General features: G+C 43.4%; 1 protein-coding gene across 1 annotated transcript in view; it reads left to right on the top strand.

Moving 5' to 3' along the window:
• Nucleotides 1-26,480, top strand: part of OLFM4 (olfactomedin 4) — a 56,443-nt gene extending 29,963 nt beyond the window's left edge. The window contains exons 4-6 of the mRNA XM_060686516.2: nt 1,126-1,338; nt 2,257-2,410; nt 23,913-26,480. Coding sequence (XP_060542499.2) covers nt 1,126-1,338; nt 2,257-2,410; nt 23,913-24,718 — 1,173 coding nt within the window. The 3' untranslated portion in view covers nt 24,719-26,480. The remainder of the gene's footprint in view (nt 1-1,125; nt 1,339-2,256; nt 2,411-23,912) is intronic.
• Nucleotides 26,481-27,699: the final 1,219 nt, after the last annotated feature.

Raw genomic sequence — 27,699 nt, 5'->3', positions numbered from 1 at the left:
GGCAGAGGCATCGCTGTTTCCAGGACGGCCCCACGGGCCAGATCTAAGCACTGGAAACAGCAAAGGAGTGCCTCTGCCAGAAAAAATGGAACTTTGGTGGGCCATGTGTGCCCTCCCCCTGGGACTCCATTTTTGGCTTTGATGGCCTCCTGCAGCCTTCTGCCAGCAAAAACAGACCTTGGGGAGTGGGTGCTCATTTTTGCTGGTGGAGTGCTGCAGGAGGCCGTCCCAGCTGAAAACGGAGCCTGGGAGGCATGAGTGACATGGAGCTAGTCATGCCCACCTAGCCATGCCCCACCCCCATGGTCTCCTGAGGTCAAACACAACCCTGATGTGGCCCTCAATGAAATCGAGTTTGACACCCCTGGAATAGATGAAGCTGGCCCTCTGTGGAGCTGAAAAATGATTTGGCTGTCATGCCAGCTAGTTTCTGAGCATGGACTACAGGCATCTATTATTCAGTTCCTCATCTCAGCCAGGAAAAGCTCTTGATCCAGCTGTGGTTTGGGTGGATCCTTTGATCCATTGTACGATGGCGTACCTGCTGCTTACCATCCTTCAGGCTGCACATCAAGCTGTTGACCGGAAAGTGGTGGAGAGCTGTAGATTTCATGGCCAATTGCCCGTGTGTAATCCATCGTGACATCATTACTGGAGAGGTAGTTCTTCCCAAAAGCTCCAGTCCTTTATTTTATTTTATTTTATTTGCATTGAGTTGGAAATAATTCCGAGAGGATTTCAACTTAAAAGAAGAAGAAGAAGAAGAAGAAATAAAACAGAGAAGGGCTTGGATAAAAAAATAATAATTCTGTAACATTTTGCTGCACTTTTTGTAGCCTTTGGTTACAAAAAGCGGGAAGAATGTTTCTGATAAATGATAACACTTCCCCCCCCCTATTCTACAGATTATTTACTTTATCGGGGGTCTTTCATCTGTAATCTTAGCTATGAGTTTTAGTCTATAAATAAAGACGGCGTTAGATAAGCTTCTGGGCTCCGTTGCTGCACTCGTATTTTGATCTCGGTGAGATTCCAAAGAGATGACTTGGCAAAAACTTTTATCTTCTAAAAAAGTATCTTCGAGACATTGACTCAAATGGGATGCCTTTCTTTATCTATTTGCAGGTGAGGGAATACACCAAATTAATCGCGCTCTATGAAGCAAAGATTCTCAATTTAACCATCAAGATCGAACATATGGAGAAGTCCAGCGTATCTTACACGGAGTTGGATTTCGAATTAATCAAACTGGAAATCACGGAGATGGAGAGGCTGATTGTTCAGCTGAAGACGTCGCTTACTGGAAGCAACGTGTTTGTGGAGCAGTTGTATGTCGAGGTAAAATCTTTCCTTGGGCTTTCTCTTTTGATTCGTTCATGTTGTGACCTAGGCTTACTGAGCCATTACAAGACACAATTAGACCCAAATAAATCTATTTTATTGTAACAGCTGAGAATTACGTTCATTCCCAGTTGAGTCCCAATTAGTTACAAAACAAGTCCTTTGGAAGAAGTCCTTTGGGATAATCACCAACCTTTATCTTCTTTGACACCCTGCCAAAGGCCTTACTTGGCAAAGCCCCACAAAGTTCAGAAACAAACAAGAGATGCCGACTGGAAACAGAGTTAGCAATGTTGCTTTCCTGAAAAAAGGCCCAAGTGCCTTTGTTTCTCTTTTAAGCCTTATGGGAGGAGCCAATCATCTCCTGGCCTTACTCCCGAGTCATCCCTTTTGCTTTAGCTGCTATTGCCTTCTGGCAGCTCTGCACATGCGTGCATTAGGAACAAGCTCCTCCTGTTCCTCTGCCTCTCTGCTGTCCGACTCTGGGGGCTCCAGAGTCCGCGCATCACTCCCAAATGCCCCCGGCCCCATCTCTGCCTCCAATGCAGAGCCCTTGTCCAGGCCTTCCCCTGATTCCAGGACTGGCCCATGTTCCTCCCCAGCCTCCTCACTGTCTGACTCCACTGCCAGCTCTGCAGGCTGCTGGCGGACCACAACAGTTCAAACCTCCCGTGTCTCTGATGGGATTGCTTGTCGCTTGTGAAACAATAATCAGGAGTTAGGCTGTAATTCTTTATTTTTTTTCATTCGCTCTAGGCCAGTTTTAGACTGGCCTTCCAAGAAGACAAAGATTGGAAGTCCTACCTGGGCAACAGTGGACACTAAAGAGAAGAGTTAAAAATAAATAAAAATAAACAGCTGCCAAACATCTGAAGCCTTGAAAATAATCCAAATAACTGTTTTTATTTTATCCAGATTAGGAATTTGAGCGTCATGGTGAATGAACTGGAACTGTTGGATAAGAATAACATCCTTGCGGTTCGCCGGGAAATCGTCGCTCTGCGAGCTAAGTTGCAAGAGTGTGAACAGCATCGAAACCAGACTGCTGAACATCCCTACTTCCCACCTGGTAAGCAGTTGTTAAATTTGTTGAAATGGAAATGTGAGGAGCAGGGAGTGGATCCAGGAAAGGAAGGTGGCCTGAGTTCCTTGCTCAAAGCGCCTAGTAAAAATCAACAAAGGATAGTTTCCCAAATCCATATTTAAGGATCTGGGTTATGATGTTGCCCCTAAACCCATCGATTCAAGCCATGGTCTTCTCCAGGTTACCCTGAAGGGATTGAGAAAAAAGAACGTTAAAGATCAGAATAGAATAACAGAGTTAGATGGGATCTTGAAGGTCTTCTAGTCCAACCCTCTGCACAAGCAGGAGATCCTATACTATTTCAGACAGATAGTTGTCCAATCTCTTCTTGAAAACCTCCAGTGATGGAGCATCCACAACTTCTGGAGGCAAGTTGTTCCACTGATTAATTGTTCTCATTGTCAAGAAATTCCTCCTTAGTTCTAGGTTGCTTGTCTCCTTGATTAGTTTCCATCTATTGTTTCTTGTCTTGCCTTCAAGGGGCATTGGAGAATAGTTTGACTCCCTCTTCTTTGTGGCAGCCTCTCAAATATTGGAAGACTGCTATCATGTCATCCCTAGTTCTTCTTTTCATTAAACTAGACAAACCCAATCAATCGATTGGATTGTACAGAGCCTCCTCCAGTCTGTCTGCTTTTCGGCATGTGGAAATTCAGAATTTGGTGCCAACACGGTCCTTGGTTATAACGACGGGCAATTGACAAGGTGTTTGCAAGTGGCCAGATTGAAGTTGCCTATGGGTGGCTTTAAGGTTTAAGGTATGCGGTGGCTCAGTGGCTAAGACGCTGAGCTTGTCGATCAAAAGGTCAGCAGTTCAGCGGTTCGAATCCCTAGTGCCGCGTAACGGGGTGAGCTCCCTTTACTTGTCCCAGCTTCTGTCAACCTAGCAGTTTGAAAGCACGTAAAAAATGCAAGTAGAAAAAATAGGGACCACCTTTGGTGGGAAGTTAACAGCGTTCCGTGCACCTTTGGGGTTGAATCACGCCGGCCACATGACCACGGAGACGTCTTCAGACAGGCTCCTGGCTTTGAAACGGAGATGAGCACCGCCCCCTAGAGTCGGGAACGACTAGCACATATGTGCGAGGGGAACCATTACCTTTACTTTACTATGGGTGGCTTTGTAAATTGAATTAATAAATTAATAAGCACTAAAGAAATAAATCTCAACAAAATCCAAAGCGTAGATTAGAACCAAGAAAAAGAATGAAACGGACATGCCCATGACGTCAGAAAATAATCTGGCATAAAAGCCATTTTAAAAAGGCTGAATAAACAAATACAGCCGGCGCTAAATTGAAACATTCCATTTCTCCCGGCCTGAAAATTTTGAAATTATATATGGGCCTCCTGACACTAATAGCTATTGACAGGCTATTTCCTTTATGAATTTGTTTCATCTGCTTTTAAAGCTATTAAAGTCAGCTATTACTCTTTCTTTTGGATGCGAATACTGTAATTCAGGCATACGCTGTGTGATAAAGTATTTCCCTTTGTCTTTCCCGAATCAACAACCATTTAGCAACATTGGATGACCCGCGATGTTGCTATTATGACAAAAGAATAATAAATAGAATCCTTCATCTATTTTTTTTCCCCCGACACGATGCATAATTTTATACATCTCTATCAAGTCGTCTCTTTAGATGTATTGTTGTTTTTTTTCCTCTGCTCAGCTTAAAAGTGCCACTAGTTATAACCCTGGGGAATTGTTCCAAATTATTCATCATTTTGATGGTCCTTTTATGCATCTCTTAACGCATCTTCTCCAATCCTACGATGGTTTCTTGGAGATAAGAACAGTGCAGACTTCTGAGTGTGTAACACGCAGTAATCACACGCTCAAGAACTCTTTATCTGGCACCTTCCCACAAGTGTAGATTCAATACATGGGAAGTTAGCTGATTGACCGATTGATTACCGTATTTTTTGGAGTATAAGAAGCACCTTTTTCCCCCCTAAAAGGGGGCGAAAATTTAGGTCCATCTTATGCACCAAATGTAGCCCCACCCACCCACTGGCCCCCCACCCTTTGGCCTCTGCCTCGCAGCAGTTAACCTCCTTGCAAGCAAACAGCAAGAAAAAATCAGCTCCTTTCAGCTTCAGCACAGCCTGATTAGCACAAGTTGATTGGATCGGTCTCCCGACTCTCAGCTGATTTGCTCTCAGCTGTTTTGCGCAGGGTTCTGCTGCTTGCTGCAAAGAGGTAAATTGCTGGAGCAGATTTTTTTTTCCTCCTTGTGCTAATCAAGCTATGCTGAAAACGAAAATGAAAGTAAAGCAGGCTGTTTGCTGTTTGCTGCAAGGAGGCAAAATTTCTCAGAGGCAGAGGCAGATTTCTTTTTCTTCTTTTCCTCACCAAAAAAGGTAGGTGCGTCTTATAGTCCGGTGCGTTTAAATACAGATCTTTGGAGGAATGTCCTATAATATTTATGGGGTTCTCGGTGCTCTCTGAGCTTGGCTGTTTCGTTGTAGATGTTTCATTACCCAACTGTTCAGTCATCAATGCTGGAAGTTTTTTTTTAAAGTACTGGTGATGTTACCCAATTGGGCAATGAAATGTCTGCGAGAAAACAACCAAGTTCAGAGACACCAAGGACCAAGTTTCACTACCCAACTAATCAGTCATCAGTGCTAGAAGCTTTTAGCACTGATGATGTTACCCAGTTGGGTAATGAAACGTCTACAAGAAAACCATCAAGCTCAGAGGGCACCAAGGGCCCCACAATTCAATTCTGAGCTACAAGCATTCTCTTCTATAGGTCCTATTACATCTCTCCATTGTGAGAATGCCTTTCAATTACCCATAATTGACTCCAGCATTCATTGGAGATGGACTTTATCCAAAATCTTGGGGGTGCAGAACAACAGGTCACTCCTATCCATTTTTGTTGAACATCTCAAAGAGCCATATGTTCATCCCAAAGGTGCTTTTTCAAGAGGCAACTGGACTTCCTTTTTTTTCTTTGATGATGTTTGGCGTCTCATCCAAGAAGCTTCTTCAGCTCTGAGAAGCTTCTTCAGCTTCGTGGATGAGAAGCGAAACGTCTTCAAAGAAAAACCAGAAAGTCCAGTTGCCTCTTGAAAAAGCACCTTTGAGACAAGCATGACCTGCATGATGGAGAATCTCCATAGCTGTATGTTTACTTTTCACCAAAGGAATGGAACCTGGAAGAAAGTGGGGGCTGTAGAAATAATTTTAGTAAAAAAAAATCTCACAGAATCCCAAGAGCTAGCTCAGGAAGATATATTAGCTTCTGAATGAGAAGACATAAATCATTTGTGTCTTCCATCCACCTTCTGTGCAACCACCATCTTTATTATTTATATATTTTATTAGATTTATACGACTTCCCTTCTCCGATGCTTGACTCTGGGTGGCTAACAATATTAAGAATAATAAAAACATAAAAACACACACACAGCAGGCAGGAGAAAAAAAATTAAAAAACCATCAATCCCTCTGCACAAGTAAGATGACTGGCTTTGTCACATAACTGGACTTGAACATATAGCCATGTCTTCAAGGCCTTATGGAAGGGCAACAGGGATGGAGCCAAATTAATCTCCAGAGAGATGATAATCCAGATATCAGCAGAAAAGGCTCTTCTTTTGGGTCCTGCTAACCCATGTTCCTTAAAGGCCTTGGAGTATGCCCCTTCTGCTGGATTGGAGAGCATGGGTAGAGAGAAGGACTCATACGTGTCCAGACCCAAGTCAGTTGCTTGTTCTGGAGAACTTCTTAAGGAGCAACACCTCAATGGACCTTGTCCTATTCTAATGCTATCAATAGCTCCATTCTCAAATTCCAACCACTCAAGACATCTATTACTTTGTCTTGGCTCCTAATAATTACTCAATAACAGAATAAGAGAGTTAGAAAGGACCTTGGAGGTCTTCTAGTCCAATCCTCTGCTGAAACAGAAAAACCCCAGGTGTGAAATCCAGCAGGTTCTGACAGGACCTGGAGAACCGGTAGCAGAAATTTTGAGTAGTTTGGAAAACTGGCAAATACCACCTCTGGCTGGCCCCAGAATGGGGTGGGAATGGAGATTTTGCAGTACTTCCCCTGCCAAGTCCACCGAGACACACCCACCAAGCCACACCACATCCACCAAGCTACGCCTACAGAAATTTGGATTTCACCACCAGAAAACCCTATACTATTTCAGACAAATGGTTATCTAATATCTTCTTTAAAACTTCCAGGGTTGGAGCATTCACAACTTCTGGAGGCAAGTCGTTCCACAGATTAATTGTTCTAACTGTCAAGAAATTTCTCCTTAGTTCTAGGTTGGTTCTCTCCTTGATTGGTTTCCATGCACTGTTTCTTCTTCTGCTCTTAAGTGCTTTGGAGAATAAATTGACCCCCTTCTTTTTTGTGGCAGCCCCTCAAATATCAGAACACTGCTATCATGTCTCCCCTAGTTCTTCTTTTCTCTGGACTAGACAAACTCAATTCCTGCAACCATTCTTCATGTGTTTTAGCCTCCAGTTCCTTAATCATCTTTGTTGCTCTTCTCCGCACTCTTTCTAGAGTCTCAACATCTTTTTTTTTACTTCTTTGAATTGTTCTGTGCCCTGGCTGGTGTGAGCTTTGATGTTTTGTTTGTTTTGTTTTTTGTTTTTATTGGATTTATATACCACCGAAGGACTCAGGGCGGTGAACAGCCACAGAATAAAACACATAAATACAAAAAATTTAAAATAGAGTAAAAACGAATTAAATAATTTGGCTGAGACAAATTTAAAATACCCCATAATTTAAAAACAAATTAAAATTTACATTTAAAAGGGGAGAAGATTTAGGCCAGGCCAGCTTGATGAAATAGGAACGTCTTGAGCGCGCGGCGGAAGGTGCGCAGATCCGGGATCCTCTGTATCTCCGGGGGGAGCTCGTTCCAGATTGTAGGTGCCCCCACAGAGAAGGCTCTCCTCCTAGGAGCCGCCAGTCGATATTGTTTGGCCGATGGCACCGGGAGGAGCCCCTCTCTATGGGAGCGTACTGGCTGGTGGGAACCTGGTGATGGTGTCCAGCCATTGCGTTCTGGCTGATTGGTTGTCTCTTTTGCTCTTCTCTGCAATGTTTCTAAAAGTCTCAACATCTTTTTTATATTGTGGCGACCAAAACTGGATGCACAGTATTCCAAACGTGGTCTTAGCAAGACGTATGATGTGAACCGGATCCTAGATTTATTCCCTTATGCCTATAAAAGAGAGCTCTTTTTTTTTTGAAGGAATTGCTTTATAAAGGAATATTTCTGTGGAATCCAAAAGTCATTTGCCACATTTTTCTCTCCAAGGACATCAGATCTTTTACTAGCATAAAAAAGGGGAAAAGAAATGTGGGTAAGAGACCCTTTCCTTTTTCAAGCATAGTTTTAAACGACTTGCTTTCTACGTGGTTGTTTTATTTTCTTTTTGAAAGATGACAAACCTTTTGCCTCTGCTGGGTCAAAAGTGTGTAGGAAAAAAAAAAAAGAAGAAGACAGACAGACACACAAAATACAGAAGTGCCACTTCTAAAGGCTTAGAAAAGGACACTTCATTCTTTCAAAGTACGGCTAAGAAGTTTTTCAAAAAAATATTTGAAAGCCATCGTTCTGAGTTCTGGTGGGGGTGACCATGACAGCATGTCAGGGAGACTTTCTATAATTTCTGAAACATCCCCTCCTGTCTTAAAATACTTCAAATTTAACGTTACAAAACAAGTTACTCAGGGAGGAGAGTGGTACTTTATTGCAGCGATTGTCCAAAATGTCATACAAGTTTTGTAAGAAGTTGCAACGCTCTCATTGAGCTACAGAAGCATTTTTCTAGGAGATTCATAGAAGCAGATGAATGCTTCAGGGCAACAAAGACTATAAATACCAGAATACTAAACATCTACATACTTAAGCCTAAATAATTGGATTATAAACTATGTTATGAATAAAATACCACATACCAAGTGCTAAACGAATAATACTCACTAATAACACATTTATAAACTTGCAGTCAGAAAACAGGAAAACAAAAGAAAAAGAAAAAAAAAACAGCACAGCAAGCATAAAAAGGTATTGAGTGTGTCTCGTCTAATGAAAAGAAGGATTAGGGGTAACATGATAGCAGTCCTCCAGTATTTAAGGTTGAATAGGGTTCAAGCTATTCTCCGAAACACCTGAGGGCAGGACAAGAAGCAATGGATGGGAACTAATCAAGGAGAGAAGCAACCTAGAACTGAGGAGAAAATTCCTGACCGTGAGAACAATCAATCAGTGGAACAACTTGCCTCCAGACGTTGTGGGAGCTCCATCACTGGTGGTTTTCAAGAAGAGATGGGACAGCCATTTGTCTGGAATGATAGAGGGTTTCCTGCTTGAGCAAGAGGAATGGACTAGAAGACCTCCAAGGTCCCTTCCAACTCTTGTTATTCTGTATATGTGAGACCCTAAAATTAGAAGAATATTTTTCTGGGTAAAGCAAGGAGAGATGAAAGAAAGGCTGTGACTCTCTTAGTGGCAAAAGCCACTAAGAATGTCCTCATAACATATGGAACTTCTATTAATAAACCAACTTATAGCAATAGCACTTAGACTTATATACCACTTCATAGTGCTTTTACATCCCTCTCTAAGCGGTTGACAGAGTCAGCCTCTTGCCCCCAATGATCTGCGTCCTCGTTTTACCAACCTCGGAAGGATGGAAGGTTGAAGCCAGTGAGGATCAAACTCCTGGCAGTTGGCAGAATTAATCTGCAATGTTGCATTCTAACTACTGTGCACCAAGGAAGGAAGGAAAGAAGGAAGGAAGGAAGGAAGGAAGGAAGGAAGGAAGGAAGGAAGGAAGGAAGGAAGGAAGGAAGGAAGGAATAGCACTTAGACTTATATACCACTTTACAGTGCTTCACAGCCCTCTCTAAGCAGTTGACAGAGTCAGCATATTGTCCCCAACAATCTGGGTCCTCATTTTACCCACCTCAGCAGGATGGAAGGTTGAGTCAACCTTGAGCCAGTGAGATTCCATCTGCCGAACTGCAGCTAGCAGTCGGATGAAGTAGCCTTCAGTACTGCACTCTAACCACCGTTCCACCTCGGCTCTAACTTATAACGGTAGGTCACAAGTCACTGCAGAAAGGACATAGAAGGAACATCCCAAGTCTCTTCATGGCAGAAGAGGAGGTTCATGCTGCAAATGGGGGCTTTGTTATACCCGCCCCCCAAAAAAATTGTAGAGGGGAAGACATAAACATGGGCTTGACCGAAAGCTCTACCTTATGTTGGACAGATAATCCTGAAGAGACTATTCAAAACAGGCATGAAGGCTTTCCAATTTATATTGTTACTAATAAAGACAGAGAACGAAGTGGCTGGATGGAGTCATGGAAGCAGTCGGCCTGAGCTTAAATGGACTCCAGAAGACAGGAAGGCCTGGAAGAACGTTGTCCATGGGGTCGCGATGGGCCGGACACGACTTTGCAACTAACAACAACAAGAAATAAAGAAGAGGGGGTGCGGTGGCTCAGTGGCTAAAACACTGATCTTGTTGATCAAAAGGTCAGCAGTTCAGCAGTTCAAATCCCTCACACTGCATAACAGATTGAGCTCCTGTGACTTGTCCCAGCTCCTGCCAAACTAGCAGTTTGAAAAATGCAAGTAGAAAAATAGGGACCACCTTTGGTGGGAAGGTAGCAGAGTTCCGTGCGCCTTTGGCGTTGAGTCATGCCGGCCACATGACCATGGAGACGTCTTCAGACAGCACTGGTTCTTTGGCTTTGAAACGGAGATGAGCATTGCCCCCTAGAGTCAGGAAAAACCAGCACATATGTGCGAAGGGAACCTTTACCTTTAATAAAGAGGATTTAGTTTTTCCCCTAATCTGCCTGGAGAGCTATGTTGAACCCCTGTGGTTGGATGGTGACTCTTTCTAACCCCACGCCAGCAGAGTTGAACCCAAGATGACTGAGATAATTTTGAACCTGATTTTTTGGAAAGAGGGAGGAAAAAAAAAAACCACCCAGCTGGACCACAGAGAGATGGTCAGAGAGATGCCTTAAAAGGAAAGCTTGAACCAGGAAGAAAGGCAGCATAGATTCCAAAGGGATCATCCCAGTTTCTAAATAAAGTTCCGCATTAAAAATGCAGGAAGCTACTTAGAATAGCTCAGTTAGGAATATGGACTGGATAATATCTCAGGGCTTTAAGAGCTGCGGAACATCTGGGAATTGCGTCGGCTTTAAAAAGTTGGATGGCCGCAGGGATGTTCTCTCCTCCTGCGCTATAAAAGAGGCACTGTTTATGACCTTGTCAGAATCAAGTTCAATTTGTTGGGGGCCAATTCCAGTCTTTTGGGTGATATTGCCAAGAGGCCACACTCGGAATACTGCATTCAGTTTTGGTCGCCACGATGTAAAAAAGATGTGGAGACTCTAGAAAGAGTGCAGAGAAGAGCAACAAAGACGATTAGGGGACTGGAGGCTAAAACATATGAAGGACGGTTGCAGGAACTGGGTCTGTCTAGTTTAATGAAAAGAAGGATTAAGAGAGACATGATAGCATCTTCCAATATCTCAGGGGTTGCCACAAAGAAGAGGGAGTCAAGCTATTCTCCAAAACACCTGAGGGCAGGACAAGAAGCAATGGGTGGAAACTAATCAAGGAGAGAAGCAACTTAGAACTAAGGAGAAATTTCCTGACCGTGAGAACAATGGATCAGTGGAACAACTTGCCTCCAGAAGTTGTAAATATTCTTAACACTGGAAGTTTTTAAGAAGATGTTGGATAACCATTTGTCTGAAGTGGTTGTAGGGTTTCCTGCCTAAGCAGGGGGTTGGACTAGAAGACCTCCAAGGTCCCTTCCAACTCTGTTCTTCTATTCTATTCTATTCTATTCTATTCTATTCTATTCTATTCTATTCTATTCTATTCTATTCTATTCTATTCTATTCTATTCTATTCTATTCTATTCTAAATATAAAGGAAATATTCGGTCCCTATTGTTATTGTTCATCTACCAGGGATGTTTGTGGGTTTTTTTTTTGTTTTTAATTTGATTTATATGCCACCCTTCTCCGGAGACTCAGGGCGGCTTACAATGTGCTCAGCAATAGCCTTCATCCTTTTGTATATTTATACAAAGTCAGCTTATTGCCCCCACAAACTGGGTCCTCATTTAACCTACCTTAGAAAGGATGGAAGGCTGAGTCAACCTTGAGCCTGGGAAGATTCGAACTTGCAGTAATTGCAGGCAGCTGAATGTTAATAACAGGGTGCTTTAGACCACTGTACTACCAAGGCTCATTTAAGTTTAAGTTCCTTTGAAAAATGCATGCTTCTGTTTTCATAATAGTAGAGTAATCCCAATGGTGCTTTTTTCAAAAGGCAACTGGACTTTGTTTTTCCTTGAAGACGTTTCACTTCTCATCCAAGAAGCTTCTTTGAGTGGTGCGGTGGCCTAGAGGTGGAGCTCTCTCCTCACAATCAGGAGGTTGTGAGTTCGATCCTAGGTAGAGGCAGATATTTCTCTCTCTGGGCACGATGAGAATATATCTGCTGAACAAAACTCTGCATTGGTGACAGGAAGGGCATCCGGCCATTAAAACACTCTGCTACCTCCATTCAGTTCCCCAGACTCCACCCCGGAAGGGATTATGGGGTCGTTAAAGGAGGACGATGATGATCCAAGAAGCTTCTTCAGTTCTGACTAAATCATGGAAGATGGAAGGATTTATATTCCTTAGAGTCATCTAGCCATCTGGAATATAAATCCTTCCATCCTCCACCAGTCAGTCGGAACTGAAGACACCATTCAGTCAGAATTTCTTGTCCAAGAAGATTCTTCAGTTCTGACTGAATTGTGGAGGATGGAAGGATATATATTCCTTGCTGTCATCTAGCCATCTGGAATATAAATCCTTCCACCTTCCACCATTCAGTCAGACCTGAAGAAGCTTCTTGGACGAGAAGCGAAACGTCTTCAAGGAAAAAAACAAAGTCCTGGATGACTGAGAAGCTCCATAGACAATAGTAAAGTAAGCCTTTCCCCCCTACACTAATCCACAAAGACCCATAGCCATCTTTGAAGGCCAACCTGGAATAGGAAACCTACAGGACCACAGCCTGCTATCTATGGACAGGAGCAGGGGTGAAATCCAGCTGGTTCTGACAGGTTCTGGAGAACCGGCTGCGGAAATTTTGAGTAGTTCGGAGAACTGGCAAATACCACCTCTAGCTGGCCCCAGAGTTGGGTGGGAAAGGAGATTTTTGCAATATTCTTCCCCCAGGAGTGGGGAGGAAATGGGGATTTTGCAGTATCCTTCCCCTGGAGTGGGGTGGGAATGGAGATTTTGCAGTGTCCTTCCCCTGCCATGCCCACCAAGCCACACCTACCAAGCCACACCATGCCCACCACACCACACCCACAGAACCGGTAGTAAAAAAAAAATGGATTTCACCACTGGACCGGAGGGTTTGAATTTTGCTTTGGTTGCCCTTGGGTTCCCTAGCTATGGAACAGAAGCAGGTGAATTCTGTTTTTATTCCTTTCTGAATTGAGATATCTGCAGGTTCAGAATGATGGGGGGGGGGAGGAGAAGCAGAAGGCTTTGTTAGGCTTATTAATAACACATGAAAATGCTTCCCTGCACAGGGAGAAATTTTTCCCAGATAGATTCTCTCTTTGTGAAGGGTTTGTTTATCTCTGTGCGGCAAGAACCTCATGCAGGCAGGGAAGAAATTCTCCGGTTAATGGTGACGAGGTGAGCTTTACGCTGATTTTAGCAAACAGATTTTATGCATCCCACCCACCCACCGACTTCTTCTAGTTTGGAAATCAGTGCATATATATATACAAACTCCCTCTTTTTTCCCCCCTCCCCTTATTTACAGCTGACTGGATATAATAAATTAAAGGAGACACCCAACCATATTGTCCATTTGCTATCCCGGGAACCAGACAGTTCCAGCCAAATGTTCGGACCGCATTTATTTATTTATTTATTTCCCCCTTACTCTGTCGTTAGAGAAAATTCTTTTTGCTCTTGGAGAATAAGAGGGAGGGAAGGTGGTTGCACCTGGTTGCTTTGCATTCTAAAATAAGCAGCTCTGAATCAACTCCTGGCTCTTTTGCATTCCTCCTTCGAACAGGTGAGCAGATAGTTAAGTGCGTTCTCCAAATAGCCGTAAACCTTCTCCCCTGCCAGCTGATTTTTTTTTTTTTTTGGCTGCCGTTGGCTTTGGGTTCATGGAATGTTTATTATTTCTGCACCATGCCGAGCCTTTATGCTTTGTCCTAGTTCCAAGGCATTGCTTTTGTTCCTCTTTCTTTTCTTGACATTCGGCGGTGGGCGCAAAAGGTGCCAGGTCACCCCAGCGCCATCTGAGCGGATAAATCTAATGAGAATATGTGAAGCTAATGACTACGGGCGAGCTTTTAGAAAAGCCAGTTTGTGAGAAATAACCAAGCTTCGTCTTGTGGGTCTGTTCCATCCGAAGCAGAGGTGAGTTTCAGCAGGTTCTGGCGAGTGGTGGATTTCAAAATTTTTTACTACTAGTTCTGTGGGTGTGGGTTGGTGGGCATAGCATGACTTGGTGGGCATGGCAGGGGAAGGATACTGCAAAATCCTCATTTCCTCCGATTGGCTGGGACTTGGGAGGCAGAGAATAGATGGGGGCGGGGCCAGTGGTGGGATTCAGCCAGTTCGCACCACTTTGGGAGAACCGGTTGTTAACTTTCTGAGCAGTTTGGCAAACTGGTTGTTGGAAGAGATCATTAGGACAGAGAACCGGTTGTTAAATTACTTGAATCCCACCACGGGGCGGGGCCAGTCAGAATTTTTACTACCAGTTCTCCGAACTACTCGAAATTTCCGCTACCGGTTCTCCAGAACTGGTCAGGACCTGCTGAAACCCACCTCTGGTTCTGACCAGTTCTGGAGAACCGGTAGCGGAAATTTCGAGTAGTTTGGAGAACTGGTAAATACCACCTCTGACTGGTCCTGCCCCCATCTATTCTCTGCCTCCTGAGTCCCAGCTGATCAGGAGGAAATGGGGATTTTGCAGTAACCTTCCCCTGGAGTGGGGTGGGAATGGAGATTTTACAGTATCCTTCCTCTGCCATGCCGACCATCCATACCACGCCCACCAAGGCATGCCCACAGAACCGGTAGTAAAATTTTTTGAATCCCACCACTGATCCAAAGGGATTAGTTAAGTTTGCAGTGATGTTAGTTAGTTAGCTAGTTTACTTTGTTGTCTTTGCATCTCGTACAACAAAATTAAATGCCAACTCCAGTGTACATTATAACCATAAAAATAAAAACACAAACATACGTCCTTCACATTCTATACAATTGAATTGAAACCCCCTGATATTGCATTTAATATTGCACTATACAGTAGAATTGAATATAGTTACTGACCTGGGATAGAAGCTGTTTTTCAGCCTATTTGTCCTTGTTTTTATTGTCCTGTACTGTCTGCCAGATGGTAACAGTTCAAAAAAAGGGTGAGATCCAGGATGAGATGGATCTTTAAGAACGTTTTGAACTTTTTTAAGGCAGTGGGAGCTATCAAGCTCTTCCAAAGAGGGGAGAGGGCAACCCATGATCCTCTGGGCAATGATGTTGACCCTCTGGAGCTCTGTCCTATCTGCCACTGTGCAATTGGCCAACCATACACAGGTTCAGTAAATTCAAATACTTTCTATGGTGCAGCGGTAGAAGGTTACCAGCAGTTTTTCATTCAGTTGTTTCCTGAGAAATCTCAGGTAGTATAATCTCTGCTGGACTCTTTTGACCAGTGCTGCAATGTGAGTGTCCCAGATCAGGTTCTCTTTTAGGATAGCACCCAGAAACTTAAAACTGGTCACTTGCTCCACTCGCTGGAAAACGTTCAAGCAAAACAGGTTCTTGTAACTTGCTCAGTGCTCATTCAGAGAGGGAAACAGTCTTTGGCAGATGCCAAATTACACTTGCTTTCTGCAGTGTCTTTTGGCCATTCCTTGACACTTCCATCTGTTTCACTAAGGCAGCTCCACAAAGCAGAACAACCTTTTGCCATGATAACAGATGACTGCCACCGTTTCCGACATCAAAGCTTTTGGCTGTTTTCATGCTTAATGGTCATTGGTTTCTATGCCTCGTACACAACTGGGCCTCTGTGGGTCCTTTTGGAAGTAGAGGGGCTGTTAAGTCAATATTCTACAGGTTGTGGTTCAGCTACTAAATCATATTTGACTCTTTACGAACCCATGGACTATAATACGCCAGGAAGCCCTCTCCTCCACTGTCTCCCGGAGTTTGTCCAAATGTGTGTGCATTGTGTTGATGATACTATCTAGCCATCTCATCCTCTCTTGTCCCCTTCTCCTTTGGCCTTCTATCTTTCCTGAGATCAAAGTGTTTTCCAAGGAGTCCTCTCTTCTCCTTTGGTGGCCAGTGGAGGACAGGTCTCCTGTCTTCCATTGTCTCCCGGATTTTGCCCTTTGTGTTGATGGAACTATCTAACCATCTTATCTTCTGCTGTCGCCTTCTCCTTTGGCCTTCCATCTTTCCTAACATCAGAGTCTTCTCCAAGAAGTCATCTCTTCTCCTTTGGTGGCCAGTGGAGGACAGGTCTCCTGTCCTCCATTGTCTCTCTGACTTTGCCCATTGCGTTGATGACCCTATCTAACGATCTCATCTTCTGCCTTCCCCTTCTCCTTTGGTCTTCCACCTTGCTCAACTTCAGGGTCTTCTCCAAGGAGTCCTCTCTTCTTGTTTGGTGGCCAGTGGAGGACAGGTGTCCTGTCTTCCATTGTCTCCGAGACTTTGCCCATTGTATTGATGACCCTATCTAACCATCTCATCTTCTGCCGTCTTCTTCTTTGGTCTTCCATCTTTCCCAACATCAGAGTCTTCTCCAAGGAATTCTCTCTTCCCATTAGGTGGCCAAAGTATTTGAGGTTCAGCTTCAGAATATTCTACATACTAATTTGTATACAGGTAGTCCTCAACATATGACCACAATTGAGCCCAAAATTTTTGTTGCTAAGAGAGAGTTTTCTTAAGGGAATTTCGCCCTTCTTTATAGACTTTCTTGCTGCAGTTGTTAAGTGAATAATTGCAGTTGTTAAATTAGGAACACGGTTGTTAAGTGAATCTGGCTTCCCCATGGACTTTGCTTGTCAGAAGGTCGCAAAAGGGGATCACATGACCCCAGGGCACTGCAAATAAATATCAGTTGGTTGTTTAGCATCTGAATTTTGATCATGTGACCGTGGGGATTCTGCGGTGGTCATAAGTGTGAAAAATGGTCATAAATCACTCTTTTCAGTACTGTTGTAACTTCGAACAGTCACTATACAAACTGTTGTAAGTCGAGGAGTATTTATGGTAGCTCTGGTAGGTATTTTTGGTTGAATATAGTGTGCGGAGTCCTGGTGGCGTAGCAGTTAGAATGCAGTATTGCAGACTGACTCTGCTCACTGTCAGGAGTTCAATCATGACTGGCTCAAGATTGATTCAGGCTTCCATCCTTCCGAGGTCGGGAAAGTGAGGATCCGGATTGTTGGGGGCAAGATGCTGACTCTGTAAACTGTTTACAGAAGACTGGAAAGCACTGTGAAGTAATATATAAGACAAAGTGCTGATGCTATTGTTATAAAAACCATTCCCACTGCCAGGAGTTTGATCCTGACAAGTTCAAAGTTGACTCAACCTTCCATCCTTCCGAGGTCAGTAAAATGAGAACCCAAATTGTTAGGGGCAAGAGGCTGACTCTGTAAACCGCTTAGAGAGGGCTGTAAAGCACTGTGAAGCGGTGTATAAGTCTAAGTGCTAAGTGATATTCCTTCCTTCCTTCCTTCCTTCCTTCCTTCCTTCCTTCCTTCCTTCCTTCCTTCCTTCCTTCCTTCCTTCCTTCCTTCCTTCCCCTTTTATAGAAATAAATGGGAAGAAATAAAAACTGTGGAAAGGAAATTAGGTACGTGTTCATGTCAAATGTAAATAAAATAATTAGAATAATTAGAATATATTATAATAGTATATCCAGTGGTGGGATTCAGCCAGTTCGCACGACTTTGGGAGAACCAGTTGTTAACTTTCTGAACAGTTTGGCAAACTGGTTGTTGGAAGAAATCATTAGGGCAGAGAACCGGTTGTTAAATTACTTGAATCCCACCACTGGGTATATCTATGATATATTAGAAAGATATGTACAAAAGATATATTAAGATAAGAAGGAGAAAACGTATAAATATGGATTACTGATGCGAAGATGTTGAAAAGAGGAAGATGTAAATATCTGTTTTTGTTCATTTTTTAATGTTTAATGAATATATATATATATATATATATATATATATATATAGAGAGAGAGAGAGAGAGAGAGAGAGAGAGAGAGAGAGAGAGAGAGAGAGAGAGAGAGAGAGAGAGAGAAAACAGGATAAGGAGGGGGCAGTTGGGCATAGCTAGCTGATCGTAAGAACTACTGCTTCACCTGAACCGGACTGAACCAGCAGCAGTCCACACCTGGTTACAATACACAGAAGAAAGAATAGTGAAAAGAAGTGAGAAACATTGGCATTCATGTCATAAGCATATAGAATAGAATAGAGTAGAGTAGAGTAGAGTAGAGTAGAGTAGAGTAGAGTAGAGTAGAGTAGAGTAGAGTAGAGTAGAGTAGAGTAGAGTAGGGTAGGGTAGGGTAGGGTAGGGTAGGATAGGATAGGATAGGATAGGATAGAAAATAATAGAATAGGATAGGATAGGATAGGATAGGATAGGATAGGATAGGATAGGATAGGATAGGATAGGATAGGATAGGATAGGATAAGATAGGTTAGGATAGGATAGGATAGAACAGAATAACAGAGTTGGAAGGTCTTCTAGTCCAACCCGCTTGCCCAGGCAGGAAACATTTGTTTGTATCCTATTTGAATTGATGCTTTTATTGAGTTCCTCAACCTGAAGTTCCAGTTCATTTAGCTTACATGAAACAAAATTAATCATCATACAAACTTTGAAACCTATACAGGCAGCGGTGGCTTCCCCTGACTAGCATATTGTTTTTCCGCTTACGGTAAAGGCCGTTTCCTAAAATATTATTATTTCTGTTAATGAAAGGAAAGTCTAAATTAGATATTAAAACTTACACCGTGCCTGATACTAAATCAAATAAATTTATCACTTTAATCATGATTCATGGATTACTCCATAAATTTTAGGTTGTTTTTTTTTTTTTAAATCACCCAGAAGTGTTTAGGTGTGAGATCACTTTAAAAGAAAGAATTCTTGTTACTTTAATGTAATAAAAATCTCATGGCTAAATAGATGATTTTTTTTTTTTTTCAAATTTATGAAACCGGGCATGAATTATTAAACCGAAGCCAAGGCAGCGCTTAGCTTAGTGACATGAAAAATCGTGCCAGACTAAATCTATGTGACGCTGTGACATTTTCCTTTTCTTTTTTTTACCTTAACAGCAGGATACAGGTGTTTCCTTTTAAGTATATTTTCAGATTTATGCAAGTCATTAATAAGCCTTTAATTTGAAAAGAACGTTACTGATTTAGGAATATTAATTCAGTCAATGTGTTGACAGTTAAGGACAAACTATAAATTACGACGGCAATATTACCTTATATCTCGGCTGTCTGAAAGGCTGCTATTGATTTAAAAGCTGGTAAGCTGCAAGGCATTTAGCCATAAACCTGGCTCATAAAATGACTGTAATCTGTATTGGCTTTTTTATTGTGCTGATGGAGGTATATTCAGAAAGGTATGTATGCCAAAAGCTAATGTTGATTACATAGTGATTCAGAAGTGGGAAGAATATGAATTTGGAAAAGACCCCCTGATCAAGTTTCTCACCCATGAATTTACTAGGCAACCCTCATTCCTTTACATTAGTGTGAATATCACAGGTAGTTTTCAACCAACAACCTCAATTGAGGCCAGATTGCTAAAGCAGACAGTTGTTAAGTGAGCTTGGTCACATTTCTTGCTCCAGAGGTTAAGAGAACGGCTGCCGTTTTTTTTTTTTTTTAAGTGAGTGACACGGTGGTTGTGTGAATCTTGCTTCCCTGTTGATTTTGCTGGTCAGAAAATCACAGAGGTTCAGGGGTGAAACACTCCTGGTTCGGACCGGATCGTTTGATCTGGTAGCGATGGAGGCGGGTGGTTCGGAGAACTGGTAGCAAAAATCCCTGCCCCCCCCACCATGCCCAGCTGAGCCGCACGATCATCAGAGGCTTTTTTTCTTTTAAATGCCTCTGACGATCCAAGCTCTGACGATCCCAGCTGAGTTGCCTGATCGTCCGAGGGTTTTTTTAAAAACTCTCGGACGATCAGGCAACTCAGCTGGGATTGTCAGAGCCTTTTGAAAGCATTTTTTTTTACAACCTCTTCGCTGAAGAGGTTGTAGAAAAATTGGTTTTAAAAGTAAAAAAAAAAAAATAATTGGCCACGCCCACCCAGTCACATTACCGCCCCCCCCACCAAGCCACGCCCACAGAACCGGTAGTAACAAATTTTAGATTTCACCACTGCAGAGGTTGAATGATCACGCAACCCCCGGGACACGGCAACTGATTTTTCTTCGAAGAGGTTTTGCTTCTCATCTAAGAAGCTTCTTCAGTTCTGAACTGAAGACGCTTCTTGGATGAGAAAAAGCACCTTTGGGGAAATTGGCCAACAGACATTAAATCCTTACGCAGATTCCCCCCCCTCCCCCCGAATTTGATATTTATATTTTGGTTTCAACCTTTCCTCCTCCTCCTCCTCCTTCTCCTCCTCTTCCTCTTCCTCCTCCTCCTCTCCTCCTCCTCCTCCTCCTCCTCCATCTCCTCCTCCTTTTCTCTTTCTCTTTCTGATTCTCCTCCTCCTCCTCTCTACAGAATACAGAATAACCTGAGTTGGAAGGGACCTTGGAGGTCTTCTAGTCCAACCTCCTGCTGAAGCAGGAGACCTTATAGCAGTGATGGCAAATCTTTTCACGACCGAGTGCCAAAAAGGAAGCGTATGCACGCTCATCAGCTGCACAACCCGGAAAGGAGGAGCTACAAAGGGGGCATGCACGCACATGCATGTGCCAGGAAATTTACTTCCGATTTCTGGCATGCACATGTGCACCGGCCACCTAATCTTCTGGTTACTGGCGTGCATGCACGCACAACGAATAGCTGGCCGGGGTGCATGCTCATGCCAGAAAATATTCCAGTTTCCAGCACTGCCACACACACAAAGGCCAGCTGATCATTGCACACACATGTACACAAGAAATCCGAACGGGTGCCGCCGCGAGTGCCATGCGAAATGGCTCCATGTGCCACTTCGGGCATGCGTGCCATAGGTTTGCCATCATGGCCTTATAGCATTCCATAAAAATGGTTGTCCAATCTCTTCTTGAAAAAGCTCCAGTGATGGAGTACCCACAACTTCTGGAGGTTAATTGTTCTCACTATCAGAACATTTCTCCGTAGTTCTAGGTTGCTTCTCTCCTTGGTAAGTTTCCATCCATTGCTTCCTCTCCTCCTCCTAGCCCCGTGATGGCGAACCTACGGCACGTGTGCCACAAGTGGCACGCATAGCCATATCAGTGGGCGCGCCAGCCAGCTGATTTTTGGGACTTCTGGGCCCACCAGAAGTAGGGAAACAGGTTGTTTCCTGCCTCCAGAGGGCATCTGGGGAGGGCTCTGGAGGCTGGGGACAGCAAAAAATGTCACTTCCTACCCAACCAGGCATTGGGAAATGGGCTGTTTCAGGCCTCCGGGGGGCCTCCAAGGGGGTGGGGAAGGCTGTTTTTGCCCTCCCCAGATGCATAGAGAGGATCTGGAGCCAGGTGAGAAATAAAAACAGGCCTACCGGGCCATCATGTGCCAGGAGCACGGGGGGGGGGGGGTTGCACGTGCATGCGCAGGGCGGGGCACATAGAATTATGGGTGTGGGCACGCACTTGCGTGAACCTCCCCCTCCTGGCACGCGATGGTAAAAAGGTTAGCCATCACTGTCCTAGCCATTGTCTATCCACTTCAGGATGAAGGCCTCTTCTGCAAGTTTCCAACCCATATTTGGAAACTGAGCTTTCTATTGCCAACTGGGCCCGCCATCCTTGCTGTTGTCCTCTCTCCATCTTGTTTTAGGTCTCTTCCGTGGATGCTTTTGATCAAGCGAGATCCATTCTATGACCAACCTTGGTCTGCCTGCTGTCAGTTCTCCTCGCTCTACTACCAGCCCTTTTCCATTTCAATTCTTTTTCCTCTTTTGATGGCATTGTATACTTTCCTTTGTTCTCTAATCCACGCGTGGGTCTTTCTATCTTGTCTTGTGATGCCAAGCATGGATCGTTCATGGCTTTGTGCCACTCGTAGCTTCTTTATTGATTGTGAGATTATTCAACCTATAAACTGAGGTAAATATCTGTTACAAACTTTATAGGCAACAGATACCTACCAAATCTGAAGAGCTAATTCTTTTATAATTCATGGACGTCTTTTTACATATCAAACCTCTCTTGATTTCCCTCACCTGCTAGGTGGAATACTGAAGTGCATGCCAATTGTACAGAGAGAAGAGAGTGAAATGAATCATAGTTCAATTGCTTATTATAAAAGCACTCAGCAGAGAATACGCATTTGACTCTCATCTTTCCCAAAGGTGAATTCTGATCGATACCGAAAAAAAGGGTCTATTTCTTAACTGCAATAGATCCACAAACTGGGAAACTTCTGAGATATAAATTGACAGTTTTGGTCACGAAGCTCCCTTTAAGCATCAAAGGCCAGTAATGCACTCATCCATTGGATGTCACGCCAGTGTAAAGTCAGACAATCCCTGTGGTTCTTCCTGTAGCTCCGGCAGAAAAATCAATGTCAAAGCTACTCTGTTTTTGGCTGGCGTTATAATGCCAGATCAGATGCATTGGATGCATTGAGAGAATCCTCAGCCCAGGATTCATTCCAACAGTTGGAACTACATCCAATAGCAATAGCAATAGCACTTAGACCCGGGATGGCGAACCTATGGCACGCGTGCCACAAGTGGCACACGTAGCCATATCAGTGGGCACACCAGCTCAGCGCTGGTGCGGATGTGCACACCAGCCAGCTGATTTTTGGGCCTTCTGGGCCCACCAGAAGTAGGGAAACAGGTTGTTTCCTGCCTCCAGAGGGCATCTGGGGAGGGCTCTGGAGGCTGGGAACAGCAAAAAATGTCACTTCCTGCCCAACCAGGCATTGGGAAATGGGCTCTTTCAGGCCTCCGGAGGGCCTCCAAGGGGGTGGGGAAGGCTGTTTTCCCCCACTGTTTTGGAGAATGTGAGTGAAGCCTATGACTCACTCCTTATATGATCATAACACTTCCTATGATACATAATAGGGTGGGAATGGAGATTTTGCAGTATCCTTCCCCTGCCAAGCCCGCCAAGCCATACCCACAGAACCGGTAGTAAAAAAAATTGAATTTCACCACTGGTCTATAGATGTTGTTCATGTCTATGTGTCTGTCGATGGTTGATTTGTCAGAGCGCCAGACTTCTAGAAATTCCCTGGCATTTTTGGACTTGGTCTGGTCTAGGATGGTCACATTTTCCCCAATTGGAACTAGTCTTCAATCTGTCTATAAGTTGTGGAATTAAAGAATTTTCCTCATGTCTTCTTTGATGGCCTGGTTTCCTTTTACCTCTAACTCTTCCACACATAATTGCGTTCTCCAGTGATTTCCCCCACACGATGTGGCCAAAGTAAGTGAGACGTCGTTTCATGATGTTGTCTTCCAGGGATGAGTCTGCTGGGTTTTTTAGTCCTTGTTTGTTTTTTAGTCCTTGTTTGTTTTTTAGTCCTTGTTTGTTTTTTAGTCCTTGTTTGTTCCTTTGCTATCCAAGGAACACACAGGAGCTTTCTCCAGACGAGTCAATTTTCTTCCTGTCTTCTTTTTTTAAGCTCCAACTTTCACAACCATCGGTAGCTATTTCTTCTTGTTGTGTCATATCTGCCATTGGACGTTGGCAATCAGGTTGGCGATCCCATTTTTATCAATAGCCGCACTAAAAAGTGTTGAATTTTGTCCAAACCTTAGATTCTGAAGCCATGATGTCCTTCTTCTGCCTGGACCTCATTTGCCTTCAATCTTTCCCTGGAGGATTAAGTGAAGGATGCCGTATTTTTCCCGGGTATCGCATCACATGCCGAAAATATTCTAACTTTCACGTTTTAATGGTTTTTAATGATTTCCCTTGGCTTTCCCCAGGTGGCTTATCACCTCCTCATTTCTGATTTTGTCAACCCAACGTATACATAACAGTTGCTTGTAAATACACATTTCAAATGCTTCAAGTGGCTTTCTGTCAGAGACCAGCTCTCCACTCCGTAGAGCAGTATAGAAAAGATGTAGCATCTGACAAACCTGATTTTCAACCTTAGGCTTACGTATAGGTAGCTACAGGGAAATGTCAAATATTCTGGAGACATGGATTTGTTTGTAATCTTCCACGTGTAAACATTCTGGTTTTTTTCCCCCCCTTCTTGATTATAGGAAACTGTGATCATGGCCCAATTAAGAACATCAGCCAACCGTACGTCATCCAGCTGAATTGGAGAGGGTTTTCTTACAAATACGGAGCCTGGGGAAGATACTCCTCCCCTCTTAACCCTGGAAAAGAGATGTACTGGGTCGCCCCTCTAAACACCGACGGAAGATACCTGGAATTTTATCGACTCCACAATTCCTACGATGATTTATTGCTCTTCAAATACTCCCAGCAATACCAAATTAAGTACGGCGAAGGCAGCGGAACAGCTGTGCATAATAATTACATGTACTATAATGTATATTCCTCAAGAGATATGGGCATGATAGATTTGGCCACCAATAAGCTGGTGTTGAGGAAGCCTCTTCCCAACGCCGTTTTTAACAATCGGTTCTCCTACGCAGGGGTAGCTTGGCAAGACATAGATTTTGCCGTGGATGAGAATGGGTTGTGGGTGATTTACTCCACCGAAGCCAGTCAAGGCAACATTGTCATTAGCAAGATTAACGAAACGACTCTGGATGTGATGAACACGTGGGAAACGAAGCAATACAGGCCCGCGGTCTCTAATGCTTTTATTATATGCGGGGTACTCTATGCTACCAGACCTCTCAACACTAGGAAAGAAGAAATATTCTACTCCTTCGATATCAACACTGGGAAAGAAGGGAGGCTAAGCGTCATTGTAGATAAAGTGCTGGAAACTATTCAGAGCATCAACTACAGCCCTATAGATCGGAGGTTGTACATCTATAATGATGGCTACTTGGTTCGCTACGAGTTAAATTTCGAGCCCCTTCCGCCAGCGTAATTTTCCAGGGGGATTAAAAAGCTTCACTCTCCAAATCCTTAGAAATATTGAGAAATCCAAGCACAAAGGGGAACAAAGATTGGATCCATTTGCAAATCATCATCAAGCCTAGCAAAGGGAGGGGTGGAGTGGCCTAGGGGGTGGAGCTCTCGCCTCACAATCAGGAGGCAGTGAGTTCGATCCTAGGTAGAGGCAGATATTTCTCTCTCTCTCTCTGGGCACACTGAGAATTTATCTGCTGAACAAAACTCCGCACTGGCGACAGGAAGGGTATCCGGCCATTCAAACACTCTGCTAACCCCATTCAGTTGCCCCCCAGGCTCCACCTCGCAAGGGATTATGGGGCCGTTAAAGTGATGATGATGATGATGAAGAAGCATAGGAAAGAAAATTTGCTGATCACTTCATTAAAAATATTTTTTTTAAAAAAAAAATCCAAAAACAGGGTTTGGGTAGAGTAGAGGTGATATAATCAATGTATCAGGAGGGAGTTGAAAAGAATTGTGTGTGTGTCCCACCCCAATTGTGTGTTTTTAATAGTGGTTATACACTTCTGTTTTCTGAAAGAAAAATGATCCAAATTTATCTACCCTGTTTCCCCCAAAATAAGGCATCCCCTGATAATAAGCCCAATTGGGCTTTTGAGTGCATGGCAATAAGACCAAGCGCTTATTTCAGAGTTCAATAAATAAATAAATAAATATAAGACAGGGTCTTATTTTTGGGGAAACACGGTACTTTGTGGCCAAATTTGGCACATGTTTTGGTGAGAACTGTTTTTGTGAAAAGAGGCTTAGGGTTTAAATTTATATTCAACCCAACAGACCAAATCGGTTCTAGATCCAGTGGCTTCCTAATTTTGTTGATCTTCATTCCTTGATTATGTTTTTTTAATACCACAAAGTGTTATGCAAACACATAACAGTTTGATTATTTTATGGTCCAGTGTGTGGTGTTGAACCTAAAAAAAAAATAAAATTAAACCAGCTTCAGCGTGTTGGGTTAACACTTTAACCCCAATACTGTAAATATTTGGGTAGAGAGGACAATCTATTTTAGTAGAGTTTGGGTCACGTAAAAGAACTGACCACTTTTATTTTATTTTTTTAAAAAAAGCAGTACAGGTAGTTCTCGACTTACGACCCCAACTGAGTGCAAAATTTCTGTTGTTAAGCGAGACGTTTGTTCAGTGCATTTTGCCTCATTTTGCGACTTTTCCTGCCACAGTTGTTAAGTGAATCACTTCAGTTGACATAAGTCACATGGTTGTTAAATGAATCTGGCTTCCCCCTTGACTTCGCTCATCAAAAGGTCGCAAAAAGGGGATCACACTGCAACCGGTCATAAGTACGAACCGGTGGCCGAGCGTCTGAATTTCGCTCATAAGACCATGGGGGTGCTTCAACGGTCATAAGTGTGAAGAAACGGTCATATGTCACTCTTTTTCGGTGCCGTTGTAACTTCGGTCACTAAATGTTGTAAGTAGAGGACGGCCTGTACTTAAATTAGGATAATTGCCTTGAGTGACATCGGTAGAGAGGGTTGAGGATCAAAAAAATTTAAGATGGCAGTATGAAGGGGCGTGGCTTCAATCATGCTGCCATGACAACCATTTTGATGCGTATTGGTCCCAATCAGCTGTATTAGCATCTGTCTGTCTAAATCCACCAATTTTTGACAATTGTTGTGTATATTTGCTAATGCATAAAATGTAATTTTTTTGTGGGGGGGGCTCAATAAAAATAAAAAAACATTGCCTTAATCTCAGCCACAGGATTTTTCTATATATAATTTTGTTTTTACTCTACTCCACCATCCAAATAAATGGATATTTTCTTTGTGGGCTTAACATTTCTCCTCTTGAGGCGAAAACCCTGCTTTCTCCATTGCTCCCAACCTTCCGACTGCAATCATGGCTTGCTGAGAAAATGTGTTTCTATCACAATGTGTGTGCTGTCTGCCTCGGTCACAGTCTGAATGTGTGTCAGGGGTTCCGACTGGGTGGAATTTACAACTCTTCTTTGCCATGGAGTAAAAAAGCCTCCTGGGGCGTTCGTGAAACATTCCTGTGGAATTAAGGCGACCGGCACTGCATGTTCATTCGTTTCAGTGGGGTTTGCTTAAGAAATCTCTCAGGGGGTATGTGTCATGTTGTTTGCAAAATGTCAGCCCCGGCGTAGGTTTGTGCAAAGCTATTTCTTCCCCTGTGCTTCTCCGTTTTGCTGAGAACGTAAAAACAATGGCTCCTGGAATCTTTCATTGGGGATTCACTTAAGGTTTCTTCTGGCCAATCCAGTTATTGAAGCGTCTTAACAGAAAAACAAAGTTGGAAGGGACTTGGAGGCCTTCTAGTCCAACCTTCTTCTCAAGCAGGAGACCAGGGGTGAAATGCTACCGGTTCGCACGGGTTCGTCCGAACTGGTAGTGGCGGCGGCGGGTAGCTGTCGTGGAGGTTTTGTAGACCGTAACCTTATCCGCTTACAAATGCACCATACAGACGAGTCAGAGGAGTTTAAAACAAACTAGTTTAATAAAACGAACAAAGCAAAATCTACAAAAGAATATCAGTTGTCATCTCCTTTTCAGCAATGTCCATTCAGCTCTTTTAGAGTTGCTCCATGCGATTGGAGCCCGGGTCTTCCTTCCTCAGAAGGAGGTTTTAGTGACTTCAGCTCTTGTCTCTGACCCAGGAACTAGTAAGTAGTAAGGAAGGTAAGTAAAGTAAGGTTTCCCGCTGGAGAGCAGTTCCTTATATACTGAGTGAGTGTCAGTTACAAAACCCGGGAAACTCAGAGTCAATTGCTGCGCGCTGATTGGTCCATTCAAACATTCAAACCAGAAACCAATCAATAGGCACGGCAAACCGTGAGAGAACTTTTCTCTCACAGTAGCGGCGGCGAATCGGTAGCGGTGGCAATGTGAGGCTCCACCCACCTGCCTGGATGTTGTTACTTCCTGGATTTAACCCTATGCATATGTGC

Source organism: Pantherophis guttatus, chromosome 5 (genome assembly GCF_059756535.1).
Source record: "Pantherophis guttatus breed Tessera chromosome 5, ASM5975653v1, whole genome shotgun sequence".
NCBI classification, from domain to species: Eukaryota; Metazoa; Chordata; class Lepidosauria; order Squamata; family Colubridae; genus Pantherophis; species Pantherophis guttatus.
The sequence above is the reverse complement of the archived record's forward strand: the minus strand, read 5'-3'. Positions and strand labels throughout refer to the sequence as shown.